Source organism: Podarcis erhardii (assembly GCF_964252035.2).
Source record: "Podarcis erhardii genome assembly, chromosome: W".
NCBI lineage: Eukaryota > Metazoa > Chordata > Lepidosauria > Squamata > Lacertidae > Podarcis > Podarcis erhardii.
In genome coordinates, this window is record NC_138506.1 from 27967343 (window position 1) to 27990052 (window position 22710).

Genomic DNA, 22710 nt, shown 5'->3' on the forward strand with positions numbered 1-22710 from the left:
AGATGCTGTCTAGGTTTGTCATTGCTTTTCTCCCAAGAAGCAGGCGTCTCTTAATTTCGTGGCTGCTGTCACCATCTGCAGTAATCATGGAACCCAAGTAAGTCAAATCTCTCACTGCCTCCATTTCTTCCCCTTCTATTTGCCAGAAGGTGATGGGCCCAGTGGCCATGATCTTCGTTTTTTTGATGTTGAGTTTCAGACCATATTTTGCGCTCTCCTCTTTCACCCTCATTAAAAGGTTCTTTAATTCCTCCTCACTTTCTGCCATCAAGGTTGTGTCATCTGCATATCTGAGGTTGTTGATATTTCTTCTGGCAATCTTAATTCCGGGAAACAATATACAGCCTTGTCGTACTCCTTTCCCAATTTTGAACCAATCAGTTGTTCCATACCCAGTTCTAACTGTAGCTTCTTGTCCCACATAGAGATTTCTCAGGAGACAGATGAGGTGATCAGGCACTCCCATTTCTTTAAGAACTTGCCATAGTTTGCTGTGGCCGACACAGTCAAAGGCTTTTGCATAGTCAATGAAGCAGAAGTAGATGTCTTTCTGAAACTCTCTAGCTTTCTCCATAATCCAGTGCATGTTTGCAATTTGGTCTCTGGTTCCTCTGCCTCTTCTGAATCCAGCTTGCACTTCTGGGAGTTCTCGGTCCACATACTGCTTGAGCCTGCCTTGTAGAATTTTAAGCATAACCTTGCTAGCGTGTGAAATTAGTGCAATTGTGCGGTAGTTGGAGCATTCTTTGGCACTGCCCTTCTTTGGGATTGGGATGTAGACTGAATATAATCAATCTGATTTCGATGCTGCCCATCTGGTGATGTCCATGTGTAGAGTCGTTTCTTGTGTTGTTGGGAAAGCGTGTTTGTGATGACCAGCTTGTTCTCTTGACAGAACTCTATTAGCCTTTGCCCTGCTTCGTTTTGATCTCCAAGGCCAAACTTGCCAGTTGTTCCTTTTATCTCTTGATTCCCTACTTTAGCATTCCAATCCCCTATAATGAGAAGAACATCCTTCTTTGGTGTCATTTGTATAAGGTGTAAGTCTTCATAGAACTGGTCAATTTCAGTTTCTTCAGCACCAGTAGTTGGTGCATAAATTTGGATTACTGTGATGTTAAAAGGTCTGCCTTGGATTCGTATCGAGATCATTCTATCATTTTTGAGATTGCATCCCAGTACAGCTCTCGCCACTCTTTTGTTGACTATGAAGGCCACTCCATTTCTTTTACGGGATTCTTGCCCACAGTAGTAGATATGATGGTCATCCGAACTGAATTTGCCCATTCCCATCCATTTTAGTTCACTGATGCCCAGGATGTCAATATTTATTCTTGCCATCTCCTTTTTGACCACATCCAACTTACCCAGGTTCATGGTTCTTACATTCCAGGTTCCTATGCAATATTTTTCTTTACAGCATTGGACTTTCCTTTCGCTTCCAGGCATATCCGCAACTGAGCGACCTTTCGGCTTTGGCCCAGCCACTTCATCAGCTCTGAATCTACTTGTACTTGTCCTCTGCTCTTCCTCAATAGCATGTTGGACGCCTTCCGACCTGAGGGGCTCATCTTCCAGCGTCATAACTTTTATATGCCTTTTGTCTTTGTCCATGGAGTTTTCTTGGCAGGGATACTGGAGTGGCTTGCCGGTTCCTGCTCCAGGTGGATCACGTTTGGGCAAAACTTTCCACTATGACCTGTCCATCTTGGGTGCCCTGCTCGGCATAGTTCATAGCTTCTCTGAGTTATTCAAGCCCCTTCGCCACGGCAAGGCAGTGATCCACGAAGGGGGTTTATATCTTAGACCTTCTAATTCTCCTAACACCGGGAATTGACCAGATGGTGCAGGATGCCCCCCCCCCAATATCTGTTAGAAGCAGATTTAGGAGTGTGGGGGGGGGTGGAAGCACCTACTGGTGGGGAGCACACTTCTTCTGGGGATGCTTCTGAGGCACCTAACCATAAGCCTGCATTTTTATCAAAGCTTCTATATATTTCAATCAAGGCTTGTATTTAAAAATGAGCTTAAAAAAGGATTTTCAAATGTTTCATGCCAGGCAGAGAAAACCTTGGCCATTCTCCTAAGACAAGAGGGCCCCATTGATTTATAGTAGAAAAACAATTCTCAAAGTCATAAAAAGGGAGAATTACATATGCTGCCCCAAGGCTGAAAAAACACCATTAGGAATGGGGTAAGATAATACTAATGTGCCTCCCAGTAAAATGAGCCAGATCTTCTTTCTAAGGTTGAAAGGCCAGGAGCAAATGGAAAGAAAAACATTTAGCTAGAAGAAAGAGAGCATTTTTGGGGAAGTCTTTTTCTAAAGCCATTCTTTCTTAAACTGAAGAGGCTTCTTTTAAAAGCTGTTTTACTGAGTTTCTTCCTTTTTACTTTGAAAAGCTTTATTCTTTTAAGAGGCTACCTATGATAAATGTATGAAATATATTAGCTTAAATATATTGGCTTAAATGTAATTATGCAAAGGATTTAAGGAATGCTAGATTCTTATTTCATAGAGTCATATTGCAATAGGAGACCAGAGGGGCAAATGAGCCTAGCCCCCCCCCCCTGCCAGACAGAAGACGCCATCCAAGCAGTCTTGATATATAGTTGTCAGGCATTTGTTTAGAAACATTAAATGAAGGAAATCTTTCAATGTTGATGTGAAACTCAAGATCCTTGACATCTGTTGAACATAAAAATGTAAGATTAAACATTTGTTTTAGAAGGCAATAGGGCAAGAAGGGCAAGAGGTGAGCTGGTAATTAAGATTCCATGTAAGATATATTATTACTTATATGTCATATATATAGCTCTTTGTCTCCCTTATAAGGGCAAGGAAATGGGTGTATCTTTTGTGGGTGTATTTTTTGTGATTGGTTCTAGCAAACAGCCAATAGGAATTTCAACCAGGCTGATTGGACAGAGGCAGCCACAGGAGGAGCAAAGGGGGCTGGATTAAGGGAATATAAGTGCTGGCCAGAATGGCAGGAGGCCAGGCCAGAGCTTGGTAACCATGTACCACTGTGCCTCTTATTTATTTGTCTGACAAATAAATTACTATTTTAATTTCTCTATTGCTGCGTTGAATATTTCATTCCAGCTAAGCGTTAACCACAAGCAGGGTGCTACATTTTATGGTGCCGTGACTCGGATAAGTGGTCTGCTGGAACGCAGCCCCTTCGCCCTACTGGGCAGGGTACAAGAGAGAGGACAACTGCTTACCCAAAGCGCGCACTGGTAAATTTTTCCAGGGGAACGCAGAAGACTCGTCTGTCTGATACCCTGCTCACTGGCGGCGACGGACCAGGGGAAACAGGGAACCAACCAAGGGTAAGTGCACAAAGGGATTTTTGGCCCTCCAATTAATTAGGAGGAAGAGAAGTCTTGATCAAACTTCTGCGTCTCAGTAAGGGGAAACTGAGTACGCTAGGTGGTTGGGTACATCAGATGGTGATCTGGTGTAGGGAAAGGGAAAAATTGGGAGGTAGAGTGTGGTGAAGTATCCAGCGCATTGTATGTGTGAGAAAGTACAGAGCAATCTGTAGCTGACCTGAGTGTGGAGTGGGCAGTACTTCGGTTCCTAGTAAGGCGACTTCACTAGGCAAGGAAACCCACGAAGCGCGTCTGTGAGTGACTGAGTGGATACTTCACAGGGCCATACAATGGGAGTTGGGGGTTCAAAGGGGGAAAATACACCTCTTGAGTGTATGTTAAATAATTTTAAGAAAGCCTTCTCAGGGGCATATGGAGTCAAAATGACGCCAGAGCGCTTGAGAACGTTATGTGAACTAGAATGGCCAAAACAAAATACTGGATGGCCATCTCAGGGAACTTTTGATATAAATTTAGTGAGCAAACTTTGGACTGATATCGCCAAAGAAACTGGAGGGTGCCCAGAACAATTTCCATATATAGATTCCTGGCTGAGCACATTAAATAAAAATCCTCCATGGATAAGGGAATGCAAAGTCAAACGATGCAAATTATTGGCTGTAAAAGCCGAAGCTAGGAAAGGAATCTTGCCAAATAAACTCAAACCCATTTTTGAGGGGCCAGAGGAAGAGGTGCTTCCACCTCCACCCTATGCTCCACATCGAAGGGAGCTTAATCCAAACACTCCACCAGTTGTAACCCCAAGGCAAGAAACTGGAATGAATAATGGGAGTGGAGTCACAGAGTTTGATTCCTTGATAGATTATGATAAATATCTTCAGGAGGCATTGGAGTCCTATAATAAAGCCCAAGCAGAAGTGGTTATTCCACCTGTGACTCCTAATAGACCTCCATCTACAGTCTCCTTTAGTGGAACAACTGATTGCCCACCCCAAACCCCTGTACATCCAAGTCCCAGAGAAATATTACAGAAGTTACAGGGAGACCTTGCTCGGTCAGCAAGCAATACAGCCAGGCGTATAAAGCTGCTAAAAGAACGCCTTGCGACAGATACCATCCCCTATGATTTGAGGCCCCTAGAGCAAAGTGAAGAGAAAGGTCACGTAGTAGCCCCTCTTAGAAGAGTATTTGATGCACTTGAGGAGCCTGCGCTGGTTAATGGGCAACCCGGACCACGGCCACCTCGAACTTCGACCCTGCAATATATTCCATTCACAACTACAGATCTGATGAATTGGAAAACACACACCCCATCTTTTGCAGAAAAACCTCAGGCTATGATGGACTTGGTGACTTCAATAGTAAATACTCATAGTCCTACTTGGACAGATTGCCGCCAGCTCCTGAATACTCTGTTCACCACTGAGGAAAGGAGAGACATAATTGAAAAGGCACAGATATATTTGCGTGAGCAGGCCAGAGTGGGAAATATTTATAATATTGACCGTCATCTCCAAGATAACTTTCCCTTGGAAGATCCTAATTGGGATCCAAACAATGCAATTCACCTGGCCAGACTTACCACCTACCGCCAGACACTTGTGCAAGGTATCCGCAGGGCATGCCAGAAGCCCACTAATATGTCTAAAGTCTCAGAAGTAGAACAGAAACCAAATGAGAGTCCGGGAGACTTTTTAGAGAGGCTGCAAGAAGCCTATCGTATATGGACTCCTTTTGACCCTGAAGCCCCTGAAAACAGTAGAATGATTACTGCTACATTTGTGGCCCAGTGCACTTCTGACATTCGTAAGAAAATTCAGAAATCAGAAGGATGGGAAGGGATGCTGATGAGCCAAATTATGGCCATTGCACGCCGAGTTTATCGGAATAGGGATGAGGCTGAGAAGCAAGAGAAGAAGAAGTGGCAGAAGGAAAAGATGGTAATGCTAGCCACAGCAGTGAAGCAAGACCACCGCCCCTTAAATGGAGGGCGAGGGCGAGGGCGAGGAAGGAATCCACCACTGGGAAGGAATCAATGTGCAAATTGCAAGAAGGAGGGTCACTGGAAGCGGGAGTGTCCTGAACCCCTGAGGTTGGAAGAAGTACGCCCAGGCCCAGGCCCAGGCTCCGGCCCAAGAAACCAGGGACGGGGACGGGGAATGATCCGAGATGGAAGATATCAGAGACCAGGACAGGGACGGAGTAGAGACAATTTCATTGGACTGGCAGAAGAGGATTTTACTCAAGACTAGGAACGACCGGACTCCATAAAGTTAGGCTTCCAGGAGCCCACGGTCACGATTCAATTAGGGAGCCATTTAATAGACTTTATGATTGATACTGGGGCTGAATACTCAGTACTCCCAGAACTATTGCAGAAAAAGGCATCCAAAAGTGTAATCATTAAAAGTGCCACTGGACAGTCAGCTAAGAGGTCTTTCCTCCAACCTTTGGAATGCCAGATTGGGGGACATCGTTTAACCCATCAGTTTTTGTATATACCTGAGTGTCCAATACCTCTCTTAGGCAGAGATATGCTGTCCAAATTGCAGGCCCAAATCACTTTCACTCCTCGAGGTCCAGAAATGAAACTGCCATCAAAAGCAGCAGGAATAATTACCCTCTCAGTACCTAAGGAACAATCATGGCGCCTAATGTCAGCCTTGCAAGTCCAACCCACATTGGATACAGAATTAAACAAGCTCCTCCGAACTCTACAGGTGCCACCAGGAGTATGGGCCGAAAATAGCCCACCAGGAATGGCTAAGAATATAGCTCCAATTGTAGTAACCCTAAAACCTATGGCTACCCCTGTATCTGTAAAGCAATATCCCTTACCCCGGCGAGCAGCGGAGGGCATCCAGAAACATTTGGACCGCCTATTAAAATATGGTCTGCTTAAACCTTGCCAATCAGAATGGAACACACCCCTTTTGCCTGTTCGAAAACCTGGGACAGATGAATACAGGCCAGTGCAGGACTTGAGGCTCGTAAACCAGGCTATCGAGACCTTGCACCCAAATGTACCAAACCCATATACCTTGCTGAGTTTGATCCCACCAGAAGCAACATTTTTTACTGTATTGGACTTGAAAGATGCATTCTTCTGTTGCCGGCTGGCACCACAGAGCCAACCTATATTTGCCTTCCAGTGGGAAGACCCTTTGACAGGAACAAAAGGCCAGCTAACCTGGACAAGATTGCCCCAAGGATTCAAAAATTCCCCAACTTTATTTGGCACTGCCTTGGCGAGGGATCTAACAAGTTACCCCTCAACACCGGGAGAAAAGGTGGTTCTGCAATATGTGGATGATCTTATACTAGCGGCAAAGGATTTTGATACCTGTAAAGAAGGGACAGAGGAACTGCTCCACTTGCTCTGGGAAGCTGGCTACCGAGTTTCCCAGAAAAAGGCACAGTTATGTTTAGAAAAGGTCAAATATTTGGGCTTTGACATCTCACACCAACAACGAGCATTGAGACCAGAGAGGAAAGAAGCTATTTGCCTTATCAAGGAACCTACCACAAGAAAACAACTTAGGGGATTCCTGGGAACAGCAGGGTTTTGTAGACTATGGATACCTGATTTCAGTAGTCTGGCCAAGCCCTTACATGAAAGCACTCGAGGTGCAGAAAAGGACCCATTCGTATGGGGACCTGAGCAGAAACAAGCCTTTTTAGTTATCAAACAACGACTTATGGAGGCACCAGCCCTTGGATTGCCTAATTCGGAAAAACCCTTTCAGCTGTATGTACATGAACAGAATGGGATTGCAGCGGCAGTCCTGACCCAGAGATTAGGAAGTTGGAACCGTCCAGTAGCTTATTTGTCTAAACAATTGGACTCAGTAGCAAAAGGATGGCCTCCATGCCTAAGGGCAGTAGCAGCCACTGCGAGCCTTGTCAAAGAAGCTGATAAATTTACCTTTGGCCAGACGATGTATGTGAATGTACCTCATGCTGTTCTGACACTCATGGAATATAAGGGTAGTTATTGGCTAACGAACCCAAGGATGGCTAGATACCAAGGCCTATTGTGTGAAAATCCCAGGATTCATCTACGAGTAGTGAATATGCTCAATCCAGCGACTTTGCTGCCCCTACCAGAGGTAGATGATGAAGAATCACATGATTGTCTCCAAGTAATGGATGAAGTTTATTCCAGTAGACCTGATCTGAAAGATGAGCCATTGAAAAATCCAGATGTTGTATATTATACGGATGGTAGCAGTTACCTGCATGAAGGTGCCAGACGAGCAGGATATGCTGTGGTCACCAATGAGGAAGTTGTGGAAGCTGAGGCTTTGCCTGCTGGCACCTCAGCACAAAAGGCTGAACTTATAGGTTTAACTAGAGCTCTGCAATTGGCAGCCGGATGTAAGGCAAACATCTATACTGATTCAAAATATGCCTTCTTAACCCTGCATGCACATGGAGCTCTATGGAAAGAAAGAGGTCTAATCGGAGCCCACGGGAAGGCTTTGAAATATGGACCTGAAGTAGAAATCCTGTTAGAAGCAGTATGGGCTCCAGAACAGATTGCTGTAATGCACTGCAAAGGTCATGGACGAGGAAGGGATCCAATAACCAGAGGAAATCATGCTGCTGACAAAGCAGCCCGAGAGGCAGCCCAAAAGCCTGTGGGAGGATTTATAGCAGCCCTCATACCAGAGGTAGTTCCAGAAGATGTTAAACCTCACTATACCCCAGAAGAGAGGAAGTGGGCTGAACAGGAAGGAGCAGTTGTGAAGGACGGTTGGATGATCCTGCCGGACAATAGGATTTATGTACCTCATCATCTAGCAGGCACAATTGTAAGAAATTATCATGAATCTACTCACCTTGGCGGTACTGCAACTAGAGAGAGTCTCAGTCGGAAGTTGTATATTATTAATCTATCACAATTAGCAACTTGCATTTCACAGAAATGTGTTCTTTGTGCTAAAAACAATCCCAGGCAGGGACCGGTACAACCTCCTGGAATTCAGCATGTGGGATACGTCCCCATGGAAAGCCTAATTGTGGACTTCACAGAGCTGGTCCCTTCTAAGGGATTCAAGTATCTCCTTGTGTTTGTAGATACTCTTACCGGATGGGTTGAAGCTTTTCCCACCCGAACTGAAAAGGCACGAGAGGTAACTAAAAGACTCCTCACTGAATTGATCCCAAGGTTTGGATTACCTAGATGCATTGGAAGTGATAATGGGCCAGCGTTCATTGATCAAGTAGTACAAGAAGTATGTCGAGTCCTACAAGTAAAATGGAGACTGCATACAGCATATAGGCCTCAGAGTTCAGGGAAAACTGAAAGAATGAATCGGACTCTGAAAACCCAATTGGCAAAATTAACCCAGGAAACGGGATTGGGATGGGTAGATGTGTTACCCATAACACTGTTTCGTGTTCGGTGTGCACCCACAAAAAGACTTAAGTTGTCACCTTTTGAGCTCCTGTATGGGAGACCGCCCTCCTTTGTTCAGGATATTCCAGCTGACCTTAAACAAATAGGAGATCATGTGACACAGGGACAAGTGCAATCTCTCTCCCGTGTTTTTGTTTCTCTTAACAGGTGGGCCCTCGAGCGCACGCCGTGCAGCATTGCCGAGCCGATTCATCAGTTCCAGGCTGGCGATAGCGTATGGGTGAAAGAGTGGAAACGTGATCCACTTGCACCTAAGTGGCGTGGACCTTACACCGTCTTGCTCTCTACTCCAACAGCGGTGAAGGTAGCTGAGGTGACCCCCTGGATTCATCACTCTCGTTTGAAGAAGTCCGAAGGCAGTTGGACGTGCAAAGGTGACCCCTCTAATCCTTTAAAACTAACTCTCTCCAAAAACCCCTGTATCTAGCCCTACCGGGAACGGGCTAGGTCACGGGCAACATTTGACGACCGGCCTGCTGCAGCCACAACCTGGAAGCTGGCTGACCTGCGCACGCCTGAAGCTTGAGGAGCGTCTGAACCAGCGACTGTGAACGGAAAGATTCTCTAATACAATTGATTGACTGCCCCCCTTGTGGAACAATTATCAGAGATATTACTCATTGGGGATCCTCGGGATATATGTTTTGGTCTTGGTGGTTCCCCATTTCTGTCACTGGGGGAATTATATTGGGGCTAATAATTATTTGCTATCACAATAAGGTAATCTTTTGTGGAAGGAATGCATATACTAGACATCAACATGATTTTATTATTAATCCTGATCCCTTGGGAAGGGGAAGGGTCCTTGAATCTGACCAAATTGGCTAAATATGGATTCAGCCATGACCACAATATGTGGGTAGGTTTAGCTGAAATGGTAGCTAATGTTGCAAATAGGACCAATTGCCTTGTTTGCTCTCTTGGGCCAGATGATTCAGAGGGAGGTATGCCCTTATTACCGATACCATTAGATGCTATTGGTATGGTAAGCGAAATGCCACACCAAACTGAAATACAGAATTTCCCCGGATGGAACTCAACTAAACCATTACGAGTTATACCTGTACAAGGGGAATTCTGTGTACATAAATCATCAGATGCAGCTGATTCTCCCATGATAGGCTCTTCTCATTGTCACTATACTTGGGATTATAAGAAGAATAGTCATACCTGGGCACACGGTACTACCTATCGAACTCGGAATACCTTGCCCTGTGCACCTCCTTTTATTCATGCATGGAAAGTGGTGTGGAACATAACTGTGACAGAGAAAGGCAATCTAACATACTGCACTGTAAACTCTCTACCCCTTTTGGTATTTCGCCTTCTGTATTCCCCGTACCAAAAACCTCAGACCCGATGGTTGTGGTGGATATGTGGAGAATGGGCGTACAAGAAACTCCCTTCCAAATGGAGTGGGACTTGTTTCTTGGGTTGGGTATTACCACCAATGTGGATTATGCCCACTAGTTCGGCCAGGCGAACACGAAGGAATGCTGATATTTCTCATATAGCAGGAGGAAGTACCCAAAGTTGGAGCGGTACTGATGATTGGCCACCAGAGCGCATTATAGCCTATTATGATCCTGCCTCCTGGAATCCTGGTGAGCTCATACAAGGGGCACGGGATCCTATTTATAATCTAAACAGAATAATTCGATTGCAAGCAGTAGTGGAACTTGTAACCAATGCAACGGCCCAGAGTTTGAGACTTATTGCACAACAGTTGGATGAAAGTAGAGCCGCCATTTTGCAGCTGAAAATGGGAATGGATTATGTACTTGCCAGGCAGGGAGGCCTATGTGGAGTCTTGAACTTGACAGGGAATGCCTGTTGCTTTAACATTTCTGATAATGGTGAGGCAATCCGTGTGTTGGCCACAAAGATGGAGAATATAGCACATGTCCCAGTACAAACATGGGAAGGATGGGATATGGGATGGCTCACCAATTGGTTACCTAATGTCACAGGACTCAAAGGGATACTATTGTCTTGCTTGTTTTTCTTGACAGTAGTAGTATTGGTTTTATGTATGATGCCATGTATCATTTCATGTTTTAGAAGTACAATTAGCAAGATGGTTTCAAATGAAACTCTACCTCATATCATGGCCCTATACAGAGCTTTACCTCAGGAATATGATGAAGGTCAAGCTATCAAGGACACTTGGGATGAAGGTCCTTGAGCTTGAAAGGGGGGAATGAGGCACCTAACCATAAGCCTGCATTTTTATCAAAGCTTCTATATATTTCAATCAAGGCTTGTATTTAAAAATGAGCTTAAAAAAGGATTTTCAAATGTTTCATGCCAGGCAGAGAAAACCTTGGCCATTCTCCTAAGACAAGAGGGCCCCATTGATTTATAGTAGAAAAACAATTCTTAAAGTCATAAAAAGGGAGAATTACATATGCTGCCCCAAGGCTGAAAAAACACCATTAGGAATGGGGTAAGATAATACTAATGTGCCTCCCAGTAAAATGAGCCAGATCTTCTTTCTAAGGTTGAAAGGCCAGGAGCAAATGGAAAGAAAAACATTTAGCTAGAAGAAAGAGAGCATTTTTGGGGAAGTCTTTTTCTAAAGCCATTCTTTCTTAAACTGAAGAGGCTTCTTTTAAAAGCTGTTTTACTGAGTTTCTTCCTTTTTACTTTGAAAAGCTTTATTCTTTTAAGAGGCTACCTATGATAAATGTATGAAATATATTAGCTTAAATATATTGGCTTAAATGTAATTATGCAAAGGATTTAAGGAATGCTAGATTCTTATTTCATAGAGTCATATTGCAATAGGAGACCAGAGGGGCAAATGAGCCTAGCCCCCCCCCCCTGCCAGACAGAAGACGCCATCCAAGCAGTCTTGATATATAGTTGTCAGGCATTTGTTTAGAAACATTAAATGAAGGAAATCTTTCAATGTTGATGTGAAACTCAAGATCCTTGACATCTGTTGAACATAAAAATGTAAGATTAAACATTTGTTTTAGAAGGCAATAGGGCAAGAAGGGCAAGAGGTGAGCTGGTAATTAAGATTCCATGTAAGATATATTATTACTTATATGTCATATATATAGCTCTTTGTCTCCCTTATAAGGGCAAGGAAATGGGTGTATCTTTTGTGGGTGTATTTTTTGTGATTGGTTCTAGCAAACAGCCAATAGGAATTTCAACCAGGCTGATTGGACAGAGGCAGCCACAGGAGGAGCAAAGGGGGCTGGATTAAGGGAATATAAGTGCTGGCCAGAATGGCAGGAGGCCAGGCCAGAGCTTGGTAACCATGTACCACTGTGCCTCTTATTTATTTGTCTGACAAATAAATTACTATTTTAATTTCTCTATTGCTGCGTTGAATATTTCATTCCAGCTAAGCGTTAACCACAAGCAGGGTGCTACACTTCCTCCTCCTCCTCCTCTTCCCACTTCTCCCTGGGGCCTCAAGATGAGAAGTCAGGCTGGAAGTCTCCTCGGAGAAGACAAAGGAGCAAGCATGGCTGCCTTTCCTCTTCTCCAGACCAGTTAGTTGGACTAGAAACCTTTCCCATCCCAGTTCTGCAGCTGGGGTGCCGCGGGAGACACTGGCCTCTGTCCCTCTTTCCTTCCCTCCCTCCTCGGATGCCATCTCTGCCTCCCCAAGGCTTGCCCAGCTGTTCTCCCCCAGAGAATGGTGCCTCTGGGGCTGGCCAGGGGGTGTGGGCTGCCAGGAGCTGAGGCGGCCTCAGAGGAAGCAAGCCAACTGGCGAGGGGCCCTTGCTGTTGGGAATGGACAGGCAAGTCCCAGGCCCCTGGGGGGCAGCAGAGGCAGCTCAGAGACCAAGAGGAGGACTCCTAAGGAGAGGGGAGAGGAGAGGAGGCTGAGAGAGCACTCCGCAAGGGAGGCTGTTCGAGAAAGGGGGAGGGGAGGCAAGCTCGGCAAGCAACGGGGGACCTAACTGGTCTCCTGAGCCCCACAGGAGTGCCGCAGAAAGAAGGGAGTTGGTCCAGGGAGCCATGGACCCCAAAGGGTTGAAAACCTCTGTATTTTTATTTCCTGCAGTAAATTATTTTCCTATTATAGCAAGGCCACTGGACCCCAAAAGCCAGTATAATATTCATCTCCCCTCTTTGTGTCTCAATCAAAGCTGAGTTTTCCCTTTTCTTGTCAGGGAGAGATCTGTCGCCGCCTGGAGATTCGGAGGAAAGAGAGAGGGGAAATTCTGGCCTATCAAGCAGACCTGGACAAGGAAAGCAAAGACCTCCTTGGAAGTGTCCCTATTGTTACTAGTGAGGGAACAAGCACTTCAAGAAGCAAGTCAGGACTGAGGAGGGATGGGGAAATCTGCCCATTTCAACTTCTACCCATTTCTCCTTTTTCCATATCAGTTTGTTATATTTATTATTCTGAATCAAATGCTAGGGTGTCTACCTTCTCGTATAAATATTTTGTGTGTTTTTTAAAAAAAATAATGTTTATTACTTTTAAACACTACAAAAAGGAAAGAAAAAAGAAGAAAGAAAAAAAGACAATACAATACAATATAAAAACATTACACAGCACTAACACAATAAATTAAACAAAGCAAAACAAAAGCAGTTTAACACACATCATACAATTTCAATGTCATATCTTTCATTAACTTGTTTCAACGACCTCCTCACACCTCCCTTTTTGTATTCCACTTCTGTTAATTGTTTCAGCAATTCCTTTCCATCTTCCTCTGTTTTCTGTCCTATAATTATCTTAACATATTCTAACCTTATTTTTCCTAATACTCTAATAATCTATTTATACTTAATTCCTTATAACATTTCTACTAAAGCCATATAACTTCATTCTAACATTTTTCTAACATTCATTAATTTTACAATATTTCTATAAATCTTTAAACTTTTTCCAGTCTTCTTCCACCGACTCTTCTCCCTGGTATCGGATTCTGCCAGTCATTTCCGCCAGTTCCATATAGTCCATCAACCTGGTGATCTTCTGTCCAATGCTCTTAGCTCTTTTCCAAGTCCCTTCTGCAGATCTTCTTCGTATTTATACAAAAAATTTACTTTGTCTTCTACTGATCTTATTTTTATTTTCCTTCTTTGAAGGAGAGGCAGAAAGAAGAGCTAACTTGTCCGTGGCTAGGGGGCGCAATCTGGACGGTTCTGCCGGGGCGCAAGATCACCTAACTACTGCTCTGCGTCTCTGGACCAGGGGTGGATGGTGCTCATTGGGACTGGGAGGGTGGAAGGCAAGGAGGCCAACAGTAGGTGGCGCCAGAGCCAAGGAGTGGCAGAGCAAATGTGTTCTGTATCTGAGATGGAGTGGGAAGGGGCTGGCGGCCACCGCAGCCATCCCCTGTCTGCCCTCATGGACCGGCCAGAATCCCCTGGGCAAATGCTCATCTTGCCAGAGTCTGGGTCTTCTGCTGTTGCTCTCTCAGAAACCGTGCCCAGGTGGGATGCTTCGTTTTTTGTAGCTGCTTCATCCCTGAGGAAGTTGGAGGTGACGCAACTCCTGCATGTCTAACGTGGGAAGGTTTGGAGGTATAACAAATTCCATCCTTCTTCCTTGGCTCCCTGGAAAGAAGGCATCTTGACATTTTGCGCGCATTTCACAGGCCAGGAGCCAAGCACCCCTTCCTGAGAGGGAGAAGAGGCCCAGAAAAGATGAGCCCTTCCCAGCCCAAAGGCGTTCCCCTGAGATTCAGCTTCCGGGCTATGGCTAACCAGATTAGGAGCAGGAATATTGGGAGCGGGAAGGAACTGATGTCATCTGCCAGAGCAGCTGGCTAATTGAAATGAATGAGGTGATAACAAGGCTTTCAAATCTGAACTCTTGTTTGCGGCTGATTAGGATAGAGGGAGGTGGAGAACAAGGGCAATCGGAAGCAGACTCTGGGTAGTTGGTTCCTTCTCTTTGTACGGGTTCCTACGTCACACCGGCAGTTTAAATGGCAACACTCCTTTGCAAGATTGTCCGCCTTTTTAATTGTTGTTATGGAAAATCAATAAAATGATAAGTTGCCCCTGCCAAAGGGTTGCATGACACCAGGCTGAAGGCTTTTTTTTTTTTTTAATAATTTTTATTAATTTTCATAAACAAAAAACACACAAATAAAAACATTCACAAACAACACATGACTTCCCCATGCCTCCCCTTCACTGCACCCTTGTTTCAAATTTTTTAGCAATCCTTCATTCCATTTCTATATTTAATTTCCCTCAAGGTTTCCTTGACTTAAATATTTACAGCTATAATTCTCTGTTTCTTACCCCTTGACATTTTATCAGTCTGAGATTTTGCAACAGTTCTTAAGATATGTTTTAAATTTTTTCCAGTCCTCTTCCACTGTCTCTCTCCTCTGATCACGGATTCTGCCGGTCATCTCTGCCAGTCCCATAAATTCAGTCACCCAGGCTGAAGACTTTTTGTTAAAGTTCAGGTGTGCTAAAAGTTGAACCTATGCTGGTGTGTGTGTGTCCGTCCGTCTGTCCATGTGGCCGCTGTGTATTCAACATTCCACCCCCTCCAAAGAATCCTAAGAACCTTAGTTTTCCTTTCACAGTGCTATGATTCCCAGCACCCTTAACAAACCACTGTTCCCAGGACTTTTTGGGTGTGGGTGGGAGGAGATGTGCTTTACGTGTGCGGTGTGCAGGCATCTCCCAGCACATGTGTGGGGGGATTCAAGACTAACTCTTATGCTTTTCTTCCTTAGACCAGCTTGACGTTGAACGAGAGGTTCTCTGGGTTGAGGAACACATGCCATTTCACAGCGAAGCAGAACACGGGCCGAATGGTCACTCTGCCATTGCATTTGGTGAAGTCAGACTGGCTTTGCAAAGGAGCTTGCCCCTGAAGCCAGTTGGTTGCCTGCCTGTGGCTGGCTGGTGGCTTGGCATCACCGAAACACAAATAGACAGCCCCATGCAACCTCACACCCAAAGATTTCTGCCCATGCTTCAGACATGCAGCCCTAAGAGCAGCTCTGACTCCCACTCTAGGCCCATCTGCCCCAGTCTTCCTCCTGATGTAGGCTACAGGATCTGGGAAGTCTGATCCAGCTTTGAGGTGTGGTTCCATATGGCCATTAGTACTGTTGTGTTTTTGCCAGAGAGCCACCTGGTAAGGAAGATCTCCAAGCACGCTTCCCAGATATTGCCAGATCCAATGGCCTTCTGCCTCAGCCAGCATAGCCGACGGTCAGGGGTGATGGAATCCAACAACATCTAGAGGGCCACAGAATTCCCCATCCCTGGTCTAGTGAATTTGAGGTTCTTTCTTTCTCTCCCTCTGCTCCCTTTTGCCTGGAAAAGCACTTTGGCAGATTCCTTTGGAGGATTTGGGTGTGACAAGCTGTTAGCATCACACTGAATAAAACAACTTTGAGAAGCTGAAACACCGGGCTGTTTTCTTTTCTAATAAAAATATTCACTGTGCAGTTCACAGGCACAAAACACAATGTTGATATTGTCCAGGAAATGGGGTTTCAGTTGGAGGGCATGGGTTGCGTGAGAGCATGTTGTGTGGGATAACCAGTCTCATATAACCAACATGCTTCAGTCTAATTAGTGCATGAAGGGGTTAACATCATAGAGTAAGCTGTCCTGCCATCTTAGCCATGTCTCTTCCCCTTACCTTGGGAGTGAGTTCTGATTTATTCTGGTATTCACTTCTTCAGTGTTTAATGTACTGTAGGTTTTTCCTGATTTTATGGTTTTATCTTTCTGTAAACGGCTTTGATGTTTCTTACCATCTGGTAGTGTATAAATTTTATGAAATAAATAAATAATTTTGAATAAATAAATAAATAGGAAGATGTAAAACCACAACCTCCGAAATGAAAGCTACTGTCCCTCCAGAGGGATGTTTTTGCGTGGAGGGGGGCCGTATTCTGCAATGTGCTATCGATGCAATAATAGTGCAGCTTTCTAATGGACTGTCCACGCAAACATCATTCTGCTTTCTCAGTTGCTCTGCAATGCTTCGCCAGGGTTACCACATCATGGCCACCTAGGTGTGAGCTCCTGTGTTGTAGCTCAGCAAAAGGAGGACAAAATTCCTCTAGTATGGCTCACAGTGAGGGCTGCTGAGAGTTGGGAGAGATCTCGGAGGCCAAAGAGTTTGCTTTTCTGCTCAGTACAGGGGATCTTGCAAGCTCTTCACCCCTGACTGGCCGAATATGCCCATCTCTCATCCATGCAGCTCTACAGCGTGCCTGGATGGAGCTGGACACACAATTCCTGAAGGATTTCAGCATGATAGACTACAGCAGGCATAGGCAAACTCGGCCCTCCAGATGTTTTTGGCCTACAACTCCCATCATCCCTAGCTAACAGGACCAGTGGTCAAGGATGATGGGAATTGTAGTCCCAAAACAGCCGGGTGCCAAGTTTGCCTGTGCCTGGACTACAGCCCACTACGGCACTATTACTTCAGTCAGTGACTTGTTGCAGACTTTTTTGCAGGTCATTGATGCAATAATATTGCAATTGTGGTGGACCAGCTACATGTCATTTTGCTTTGCAAGTTGTTCTGTGATGCGTCCCCTGTGCTACTATATTATTATCAGCCAGAGGGGCCCTCTTGAGCTATAAAGTGCAACTTAAGTGGGACAAATCCCCCTCCTAACATTTACGTGGATTTAGGGGAGTGCAACTGGTTTGGTCACACTGGCGTGAAGCCTTGCGGGCCCCACAGGGGACACCACAACTATGATGTTGAATGGACGTTGAGAGGCGTGGGGGCACTGAATTTTGGCATCGTACAGGGCTCCCCTGGAATTTGAGACGCCATGGTTCACCAGTGAAGAACATTTGTGGTATGAAAAAGGTACCTTGTTTCAGCTGGAAGTTAGGGGGCACTGGTTGGAAGTGTCGGAGTATGTCTATCCCAAAAGCTTTGCAGGCACAAACATTACTGAATACAGTCTTGCATATAACTGCCCTCCTACTATCATGAATAGAAACAATCATGAATCGACAAAAACGGGCATCTGGAAGGAACCACTATGCCAACAGGATGTCGGACTGAATGGGCCTTGGCCTCACCCAGCAAAGCTCTTCAAATGCGCTTATGTTCCCCTGACTTTGGGGACGCCTTGCAGGAGTCTCACCCGTCTCATGGCTAGTCTTCTAGTGTGGGCCAGTTCTACAAGCTCTCCCCCTAAAGCAGGTGCACCATCCAGAACATGCTGGCGCTGTACCTGAAGAAGAAAGCGAACACAGACCAGGAGGCAGGGACTTCTAGGGGAAGCGAGGCCTTCATGCGGGAAGCCTTGACTCCTCACGTGCTCCCCGGGATCAGCTTCGACCCCACCACCCAGTCTTCTGCTGGTGTCACTCTTCCACCTGGCCCAGAACAGGAGGCTCCTTCCCAACATGCAGAATGCCTTGCACGTGATCAATGGGCCTGTGATCACTGTGACATAGGCAGGGCCGGATTTATGTATAGGCTAAGTAGGCTGAAGCCTAGGGCCTCTAGATCTAGGGGGCCTTGCCAGCCTTCCCACTCCCTAGCGCCGCAGACAGTCTTCCCTCTCCCAAAATTGCAAACCCAAGACTTCATGCGAGGGCAGGGCAACTGGCAGAAAGATATTTCTAAGTTTACCTGGAATGGGAAAAAGCCTAGAATAAAATACAAAATACTTATAGATACTAAAGATAGAGGAGGCTTCTCCCTTCCAGACCTAAAATGGCATTATGAAGCAGCTTGCATCACGTGGATTCGGGACTGGATTAAATTAGAGAGAGATGAAATAATAGATTTTGAAGGACATGATAATAGATTTGGTTGGCATTCATATTTATGGTACGGGAAAGATAAAAAACACACAAAGGTTTTCATAATCATATAAGAAGAAAAACACTTATAAAAGTGTGGAATAAACATAAAGATTTTTTAGACCCCAAAACTCCATGGTGGCTTTCACCGGTTGAAGAATTAGCATTAAAACCTCTTAATAAGAGAGGAAATTGGCCGACGTACAGAGAATTATTAATAGAGGCGGGAAAAGGGTTAAAGCTGAAAGAATGAGGAACTAAAGGTTACCATAATAAAGGAGAAAGGTGGAAAGAACCTAACAGAAGCAGAAGACGTCAAGAAGAGGTGGCAAGAATACACAGAGGAATTATACCAGAAAGATATGGATGTCTCGTACACCCCAGGTAGTGTGGTTGCTGACCTTGAGCCTGACATCCTGGAGAGCAAAGACAAATGGGCCTTAGAAAGCACTGCTAATAACAAGGCCAGTGGAATTGATGATATTCCAGCTGAACTATTAAATTTTGTTAAAGATGATGCTGTTAAGGTGCTACACACAATATTCCAGCAAGTTTGGAAAACTCAGCAGTGGCCAGAGGATTGGAGAAGACCAGTCTACCTCCTTTAGAGGAAAAGGCCTTGAGGGGAGGACCTCTTGCCTCCACAATCCTTCCTAAACATGCATAAGCTGAGAGGCAATTGTCCGACAAATGTGGTGCTGTGGGGAGGCAGGAACATTTTCCTGCAGTTAAGTATTTTCTAAGTGCCTTTCCCGAAACTTCCCCAAACGGTTCTGAAGCCTCTCTAACCTCAGAAGTCTTTTCTTCTCTCCGGAATTCTGGGATTTGAGGATAACTTCATGGAGAAGGAAAGAAACCTGCAGAATCAGCAAATGAGTGCCCGCCGGGAGCCTCCACCCCCACCGCTGCCACCAAGCAGGCTGTAAGTTGCCTTAGAGGTGTACTGTGCCCTCCCGCCTCCTTGCTTTTAAGGACTACTTGAGTTCTGTTCTCATCTCCCTGAGGCGTATCCGTGACAAGGAGAGCATGAGCAAGAAGCAACCCCAATGACCCACACTATGCGCAAGCTCTTTGTGCCTTCCACACATACGCAGTCCGGACAGAGAGAGGGACTCATCAAGCACGTCCTCACCAAGAGAGAGAAGGAATATGTCAACACCCAGAATTTCAGGTCAGATCATGCAAAAGTGCAAACACCAGTGGAACCTGTATCAGAGTTGGGGCTGGAGAAAGCGACATCTACATGACAGCTTTATTGTTGGGTGCCAGGCAAAGTCTGTCCTGTTCACTCAGGCCACATGGGTGGGTAATGGAAAGTATTAGCTGTGGTGGGCAATTTTCCTTGGTGCCACATACTGAACCGTGGCTTCATATTATGAGCAGGACGGCAGCCTCTCCTCCAGGTTTGCACACCTCTCCCCCACCCTAAGCCTATTTGGAAGCTTCCACTTGTATTTTAAATTAACCACAGTTTGGTGTGTCCAGATCCTATGGTGGTTAATTTTACCAGCTTTGTAAACCCATGATTGGAAGTTGGCTTGTTTCAATGAGCCATGGTTCAAATGAAGCGGTTTGTGCAGCTTCAGACATTGTGACAAGATGCAGTTAATCCAAAACTGAAGCAAAACCTTTGGAACTCCTCCTAGAAGCTGTGCTGGAGGACAGGGAGGTGTGACCCACCCCCCAAAAAACTTGGTGTGGGTCATCCTTATAATGCTAAGCTTACTACTGCAGACAAAGTTTTTGCTTTGGTTATTTCCTTGTACCGTTAGTAGTACGCAGTGGCCATTTGTTTTTCATGTCTGCTTTTATGATATGTTTATCAGTATGTGGTTAGCAGCTTCAGATGCTACTGTTTTACAGAGGCTGTTTAGCTTGCTCTTTTTACCCCTTTACTAGACAGGCTGTATTTCTGTGCTGTTTTCAGAGTGGGGAATGCCCATTCCTTCATGCCCAGCATGGAAACACAGAAGGCTAGCCATTTAGGAGGTTTGCAAAGAGGACAAGAGTGTTACGGGGTAATCTTCTAGCAAACAAGCTTGGCACAGCAGATCTGAGAGGTGGTTTTCTGCTCCCGGAAAGCCAGCCTGGAAACCAGGTTGCCAGGTGAAGGAAGAAGGGAGAGATCAACCAACTCACTTGCCTTCAAAGAATTTCTGGTTGCCTGTGGCTACTGGGATAGTGCTTAGATATCAAGCTGGCTGACACATCTTAAAAAATACAAGGAAAAAGCTTTTTTTCTTTCATTAGCAAAGCTCCTTTGGGGCCCCGAATAGCTAAGCTGAGGAAGAAGTGGCTGGTATTACTTGTTTGTTCTTGGTCCTGATCTTGCCTGCCCTTGCACACTCCTGTTGTCTTTGCATATTTAACCAGCATGTCTGTTCAGATTGGAGTCCTATTCCTGCAGTTCCACATCCTTCTCTTCCTTGCAGGATTTTCGTGGGGACATGGAATGTGAATGGGCAGTCTCCAGACAGTGGATTGGAACCTTGGCTGAACTGTGACCCTGAACCCCCAGATATCTACTGCATTGGGTGAGCAGACATAATAGCTTTTCAGAGAGCCCTCTCTCAGAGTCTTTGTTTCCACACAGCTACTTTCTAAACTGAGGTCCTGATTCTGGACTGCTGTTTGCCACAGAATCTTCCTGCCCTCTTCCCTCTTCAGTTTCCAACACCTCCTCTTGCTCACAGTCTGCTCCCTCTTCTCCCTCTGACGACCCCCCACCAGTTCCCTGGCTCTGAGCCTTCTTCCCTTGGGGGATCCCCAGTTGGTGCCACCTGCCACTCCTATCTGCATCCAGCCGGCCCAGGACAGCAAGCAATGAACAAAGCTGGTAGACATCCCAGTACCTTGCATCTTCTAGGTGCAGCTGGTGCGTCTAGTCGGAATGATGTTGCTCATCTTTCTTCACCGCCTCTATTGCATCTGCAGAAAATAGTAGCAGGAGACTTTTTCAGGTGGTTCGTAATTTAACGGAACCACCTTTACCACCGGGGCTTTGTAAAGACCCCAAGATCTCCTGCAACGATTTTGCAAAGTTTTTTGCAGATAAAATCACTCATATTCGGAAGGAGCTAGACACCACCGTGGGAGCAGGGCTGGGGCGGGAGAGTGCTAGAGCTCTGTCTGGTCAAGTTGCATGGAATCGATTTCAATCCATTACCCCCGAGGATGTGGACAGGCTGCTTGGACGCGTGAAACCAACCACCTGTCTCCTGGATCCTTGCCCATCCTGGCTAATAAAAGCAAGCCGGGAAGGGCTGGGCGATGGGCTCTGCGGGGTGGTGAATGCTTCCCTCTGTGAGGGAGCATTCCCAGATCCGCTGAAAGAGGCGGTCATCAAACCGCTTCTTAAAAAACCATCTTTAGACCCGGCCAGTATGGCCAACTATCGCCCAGTCTCAAATCTTCCATTCTTGGGCAAGGTGATTGAGCGCGTGGTTGCTGAACAACTCCAGGCACGCCTGGAGGATGCGGACCATTTGGATCCCTTCCAATCGGGATTCAGGCCTCATCATGGGATTGAAACTGCCTTGGTCGCGCTGGTTGATGATCTCCGGCGAGCTAGGGACAAAGGTGAGAGCTGTTTCCTAGTTCTGCTGGATCTCTCAGCGGCCTTTGATACAATCGACCATAACATCCTTCTGGACCGTCTAGAGGGGCTGGGAGCTGGGGGCACTGTTATACAGTGGTTTCGCTCCTTCCTCCTGGGCCGTGTTCAGAAAGTGGTGGTGGGGGATGAGTGTTCAGACCCCTGGGCCCTCACTTGTGGGGTGCCTCAGGGTTCCGTCCTCTCCCCCATGCTTTTTAACATCTATATGAAGCCGCTGGGAGAGATCATCAGGGAGTTTGGACTGGGTGTCCATCAATATGCAGATGATACCCAGCTCTACCTCTCTTTCAAATCAGAACCAGTGAAGGCGGTGAAGGTCCTGTGTGAGTGCCTGGAGGCGGTTGGAGGATGAATGGTGGCTAATGGATTGAGGTTGAATCCTGACAAGACAGAAGTACTGTTTTTGGGGGACAGGGGGCGGGCTGGTGTGGAGGACTCCCTGGTCCTGAATGGGGTAACTGTGCCCCTGAAGGACCAGGTGCGCAGCCTGGGAGTCATTTTGGACTCACAGCTGTCCATGGAGGCGCAGGTCAATTCTGTATCCAGGGCAGCTGTCTACCAACTCCACCTGGTACGCAGGCTGAGACCC

The 22710-nt window shown here is 45.9% G+C and overlaps 1 protein-coding gene across 1 annotated transcript in view; it reads left to right on the plus strand.

The window, feature by feature from the left end:
- Window positions 1-14039: 14039 nt before the first annotated feature.
- The window catches only part of LOC309333177 (inositol polyphosphate 5-phosphatase OCRL-like), a gene marked incomplete at both ends in the record, with an annotated part of 54918 nt that continues 46247 nt past the window's right edge, over window positions 14040-22710 (plus strand). The window contains 6 exon segments of the mRNA XM_081846577.1: window positions 14040-14176; window positions 17898-18090; window positions 19300-19427; window positions 19510-19547; window positions 19550-19676; window positions 20938-21039. Coding sequence (XP_081702703.1) covers window positions 14040-14176; window positions 17898-18090; window positions 19300-19427; window positions 19510-19547; window positions 19550-19676; window positions 20938-21039 — 725 coding nt within the window.